Source organism: Anser cygnoides, chromosome 1 (assembly GCF_040182565.1).
Source record: "Anser cygnoides isolate HZ-2024a breed goose chromosome 1, Taihu_goose_T2T_genome, whole genome shotgun sequence".
NCBI classification, from domain to species: Eukaryota; Metazoa; Chordata; class Aves; order Anseriformes; family Anatidae; genus Anser; species Anser cygnoides.
The window spans coordinates 126,862,950-126,868,949 of record NC_089873.1 but is presented as its reverse complement, the minus strand read 5'-3'; the positions used below and the strand labels follow the sequence as shown (position 1 = coordinate 126,868,949).

Genomic DNA, 6,000 nt, shown 5'->3' with positions numbered 1-6,000 from the left:
ATTCCTAACCCAATGGTAATCATTTTCTTTAGGGTATGAGAATGCATAAGGGAAGGACTGTCTTTAAGGGAAGAAAGAAATCTACGCTTGTATTGCGAGAGTGGTGTAACAGCAGTTATAGCTCAACTGATGTTTGCCCAGGTTCATTTCCACTACTGACAAAAACACTACTTTGATCCTCCCAAGCCTCTTTGAAACTACACCAGCAAATTCAAGCAAGACTTCAGCTCCCTCTGCTAAATCAACATCCCGTCTTTCCCAGCCTGAAGGATTCACAATAACAAGCACCGAACATGCTGCGAGATGCTACTTTTCTGCTTGAGGCGACTACATGCCTTATGTTGGTATTAAAGAACCTGCCTGTTTCATAATGCCCACGTATTTGCATTGCCAAGATTTGTTTGTTTTTCTCTACAAGTTTGTGGAATATGCCCAGCCAGAATACCCAACCAAGTAACAACAAAGATGTTTGCAAATGTTTTAAATCCTATTTACTTTGTATTTTCTTGCCTGTTCCTTTTAGATAACCTATGTATCGTACAGGCACTCGTCTAAGTTCCAACCTTCCCACTTTCCTCGTGTTCACTAATGATTGATTTAGGAACATTTAAGGCTCACCAACAGAGCTCCAGGAGCTCTGAGCTACTTGGATTACAGTAACTTGTGAAGCAGCACAATTAACCTGGATTACAGTATCTTCTGAAGCATCACCAAGACAGATTAGTGGAAATAGCAACAAATGATGAAAGGGCTTTATTGTGCAAAGATTTCAAAATGCTGGAAATCCTTTTATATTTCCCTTCGCCTCGCTTTTTCTCCCCTCCCCTAGCCAGGAATGAGGAAACAGCCAAGTTATTCTATAGCTGGTTCCCACCACTGCCACGTTCTGATTCCCATCGAGCTGTGCATTCAAGCAAAAACAAGGACAAACGTTAACAGCTCCATTCCCATCCATCTGCTAGACAGGAGCTCACAGATGCTTCATTATATACCTCCACTGGCACTGATGAGGCAGAAGATTTGTATAGAAAGGAGGGGGAGACTCAGACAAAACACAAGATTCATTGTAATTGTTCTCATTCGTAATTCTATTAGCTAACATTAACCAAAACATCATGCTATTTTAAGCTTTTCCTCACTGTTAAAAATACAGGCATTGTCAACAACATCTCAAGAACCTTTCATACACTGTATAAAGGTCACACACATGACTTTAAAGAAGATGGGAAGAGGAAAAGAAATCATGACCGGTTTATGCAACTGGATTTTTATTTTACATATAAATAATAACAAGACCGAAGAATTTTGAGACTTGCTACTTGCAGTGCTGTTCCTGCAATGGGACAAGCATGGCAAACTTGAGTCCCACCGCAGAACTGAGGATTTGGGTATCGAGACTGACCCAAATGTAATGTCCTTTCACAGGTTCCATTCCAGAAGCCCAAGCAGCACACTCTCAATCTTTCCTGAGAGGGAAGGCAGATTAGTCACATTCAAAATCAAAATGGATTCAGATGGTTTTCCTCTTTTTCTTGGGAAATTGTTGCTTACATCTGTATTTTTGTTCACCTAAATAATAAAAAAAAAGGGACAGGTAAGGGGGAAAGGGAGAGAGAAAGCAGAATTATGGTATCATAGGCCTTTTCTTTCCATAAGTGCAACTACAACTTTTTGCTTTGATATTGTAGGTTGATCAAAACCTATTTCAGGAACACTCAGTACAGATTTAATTCTAGTACAGAGATTTCAATATTCATATTATTGACAGTACATCACTGTCTGCTCTAGAGAACTTGATTCCTGTAGTTGAGCTGTATAGAAATAGAAAAGAGAAAGAACACTTCACAGCAACAAAACCCCAACTGGAGTCTTTTGTAATAAATCAACTTTCTCAGATGGAATTCTTTTTAATTCCCACCAAGTGCATTTTTTTAATCTCACTTTCTCTGGTATAAATCTAGGGTAATTCAATGGGAACAAATGGAATTAGATAAAAAAACCTGAACAGGGTGAAAGTGACATATGCCATGGAAAAACACAAGCTTGTGTCACTTTCATGAAACTCTTCAGTACAACAGCTGGGTAAAATTAAACCTTGCTTCTCCTATGAAGGGATGTAGCTTGAGCTGTAGTTTGCATATAATTATTAACTACAAACATGCACTAAAGGAGGTGCAATGCTCCTGTTTTTTGGAACGGAGAAATACGTTACTGCTTCCAAGAAAAGCCGATTTTGTGCTTGGCTGACAATTCACAATTCAAGGAACCACGCTGGGGCAAATCCTTATGAGGAAAGTGCGATTGTGTTTATTTTAGTAACCAGATTCAACTAGGAGCATTGACAACGGTTTAAAATACAGTGAGACTTTCATGACTGATCTCATGCAGAATAAACAAACACGTCTTTTCAAAGATCACAGCAGTGGCCCAACCTTTGGGATCACTCAAATCCAGCAAAACATCTGGACTTGCGTATGGAGTTAAATAACTAGGTTTGATTTCAAGCAGAAGGAACAAATTGCCACCCCCACAGAACAGATGGAAATTGATACTGAATTGAACTTTCACCATCTGGTTGCTCTAGGTCAAAAATCTAGTGGTTTTGTTTATGTATCTCCTCCAGAAACAACATGAGGCAAAGCAAGTAGATTTCAAAATCAGCAGCATCCAGATACTTTAAACATCTGAGTAATCTTAACTCTTTAAAAAGAAAGACAATAGAGCATCTGAGACAGCAGCCACTAAAAAGCATTCCTCAAAATTTATGTTCCTGCGGTAAGAAATGCTGAAAGAAAATAAAAGCTATTTATGGGTTTCTGTTTGTACTGAACCTCGGTATTTGTACAGTGTCCCACATAAATAAAGAAAAGTTTAATTTTCCTGGCTTTTTAATTATTTAGTAGCTCTACCCTAACTCACCATCAGCACAATATTTTAGTAAGCTTCAGAGCAGCTTTCCTCCCACTTGGTTTTCCTGAATATCTTTACTCAAAACAAGACTGTTCTTCCTATTTTCATGTATTTTTATTTTATGTGGCTATTGTATAAAATACTAGCAAAACGTATTTAGAGACTTCACATTCTGAAGGAAAACTAATTCCTACATCTGAAGGAAAAACTAAGGTACTCAGTAAATCAGCCACTCAAATACCTTTGCCCTTATGAGAACTAGCTATAGCAATTGAAAATACATGAATGGAAACAACATTAGAAACTAGTTTTATTGTTAAAGCTGGCTGTGTAATGGTAGAACGCTGCTGCTCAGCAGATGTCTGCACTTCATCACATCTGCATAACATTTGTGACTGGTGGTGACGCATGGAAGAAAAAATTGGTGCAGTTTTCTAAATTTGGACTCTATTTACACAGTTGTCAGTTAGGGAAAAAGTAATTTTACTGGTAAATGGAACACTGAACAAAAAATAATGAAGTCTCTACAATGCTAGAATCATTTTCTGATGAAAAATAATTCTTAGCATAACATGAAAGTAATACAGGACAAAAACAAGCAACTACAAAACATGTTCAGAAAAGATATCCTTAACGTTTGTTCTCTGAGAAGATAACAATCTGATGTTTTGTCCTAAATGTTGTCCAATTACATTACTGTTTGTGACAAGCCTCAGACACACAGCTATTTTTGTCCTACGAATTAGAACTACTTTTAGAAGCTAGAAGAGTTTTGTTTTGTTTTCTTATTTTCCTTAGCTATCACAGGACTTGCATGAGTTTAGAAAGCAACTCAGTAGCAAAGTCAGACCAGAACTGGAGTCTCAGCTCTAGTTTGTAGCTCAGAGAACTGGGAAATGCTACCCCTTTTCCTCCATCACTAGTTCCCAACTGATGAAGCATGTCTCATTAGTGAGGCGCATCAACACAAAAGGTCAGGCACATCATGGACTGTTACAAGCTGTAAAATGTGGCTGTACCCTGACATTGACAAAACTTTAGTGAAAATGTAAGAGCAGGGAAGAGGTTCCTCTCCCCTCCTTCACACCTGCACAGCCGTGACGAAGAAGGCGAAGAGATTTTTGGTTTTGGTACAGGAGGCAGAAATGGGAAGAGAAGAAAAAAAAAACAAACTAACATGTATTAAAAAGGCCTTGTTAAAAGAATTCATAACCCATCGAGGACACATTTACATTTACTTTCTATACTCTAAAGAAGAAGAATTTAGATAATTTAACTTAAGCACTGTTAAGAAGAATGCATATTCTGGACAAATGTGAAGTTTAATAAAAACAAAATAGAAATTGTTACCTCTCTTCCCCATTTCATCAATATGAAGAAGATAACTACAAGTCAAACCTAATGTTCAGCTTTTCCAGGTTATTTTGCTGCTGCAGCTATATACTATTACCAGTCTTTAGCCTTTACCTGTTTGATGGCAAGTGATTTGGTGTTCTACTTCGGGGCTCGCTCTTCATTTGAAGCAGCATGGATGTCCTGGGGCTTGTCACCCTCTGCATCACCCTTGAGGCGGCAAAAACAATCCGTGATTAGTATTTTTGCTACAACAGCAGACCTTTTAAAAAGATGAAACAAAAACTTCTTGCAAAATCAAGTGGTTGATGAGGCTAATTCATTATGATATACCCCAAAAATGATCTCTCAAACTGTTTCTAGGATTTTAGTCTTCCTGTAGTTAGCTCAGCAATTAAAGGATTTGAAAGAACAAGTAGTTCAACAGAAACGCTTTAATTGACTCATTTTTTGCCTGCATTAATAAGAGAGGATGAATTCCCACAGAGTGGTTGCTATTTTGCATTCTTTGAATTCTGTGTGGATTTATACAATAGGCCGCTTTCAGCACATATCCTTTGAAAGACTGTCCTTACACTTTCTCTGAAATAAATTATAGAAATCAAAGAATGAAGAGAGGCTTGTTAGAGCATCTGGTCTATCTATTTGCCAAGTATGCTATAACGAACACTCTCTTCGTTATGGTTTTAAATAGATATCAATAAAGAAAATACTTAAAGGGCCACACACACGGCTAGGGGACTGAAGCACATGACATACAGGACAGAGACCTGGGTCTGTTCAGACTGGAGAAGACCAGACAAAGGGGGAATCTAATTGCTACCCACCCTTACTTAATGAGTATTTGCATATTTGGAAGAGCCAGGCTCTTCTCAGAGGTTCACAGCAGAACACAGTTGTAGTATGGCAAATTTCTGCTAGATATAAGGAAAAAAAAATATCACTGCACTGATTACACACAGGAGCAGGTCACCCAGAGAGGCTGGTGAATCTCCACCCTTGGAGATTTGATCGGACACGACCTGAGCCACCACATCTGTCTTCAAAGCTGGCTCTGCTTTGAACATGGGGATGGATGAAATGACTGAAGGTTGCACCCAACCTCAATTATTCTTACGTTCGAAACATGAACTTTGTGCTTTCTTTTTATTCTAAAAAACAGATTTTTACCAATATGCCTTAAATAAATGTGATGGAAAATATACCAAAAGAATCCAGAAGAGATTGGAAAACAAAAAAAAAATTACAGGATGGTTTGAAATTACACTCCAGTACACATTAAGCACTATGGTAAAGGCACTGAGTCTATGAGACTATATATATTTATGGTCATATGGTGTGTGTGTGTGTATATATATATATATATACACATATATATGTATATGTATATATATATGTATATATGTATATGTATATATATATATATACACACACACACACACACACACACGAGACCAGTATATGCTGTGCTGTATATATGGATCCAATACACCAAGATTCAATTATGGAGATAATTCTTGAAGTTCTTATTCAAAATATGTCTAGCAAGATCTTAAATAGCTAACCCCTTCTTAAAAAAATAATTCTTTTGATCACTATCCTGGATATTTCATAGCAAATGAAATCATATCCATGAAGCACACCCATTTCAAAGTAATGACCTACTCCATAATCCTCCCAGTACAGGAACTTACAAATTACGACATTTTACAACTCACAATGAACAATCTGACTCAT

The 6,000-nt window shown here is 37.5% G+C and overlaps 1 protein-coding gene across 3 annotated transcripts in view; it reads right to left on the bottom strand.

Annotated features, from left to right (window-relative positions):
* Nucleotides 1-1,246: 1,246 nt before the first annotated feature.
* The window catches only part of APOO (apolipoprotein O), a 31,967-nt gene continuing 27,213 nt past the window's right edge, over nucleotides 1,247-6,000 (bottom strand). For all 3 annotated transcript variants that reach the window (XM_048045973.2, XM_013183955.3, XM_013183958.2), the window contains exons 8-9: nucleotides 4,378-4,473; nucleotides 1,247-1,569 (exon numbers count right to left, since the gene is read on the bottom strand). In XM_048045973.2, the coding sequence (XP_047901930.1) occupies nucleotides 4,405-4,473 (69 nt within the window). In that variant the 3' untranslated portion in view covers nucleotides 1,247-1,569; nucleotides 4,378-4,404. The remainder of the gene's footprint in view (nucleotides 1,570-4,377; nucleotides 4,474-6,000) is intronic.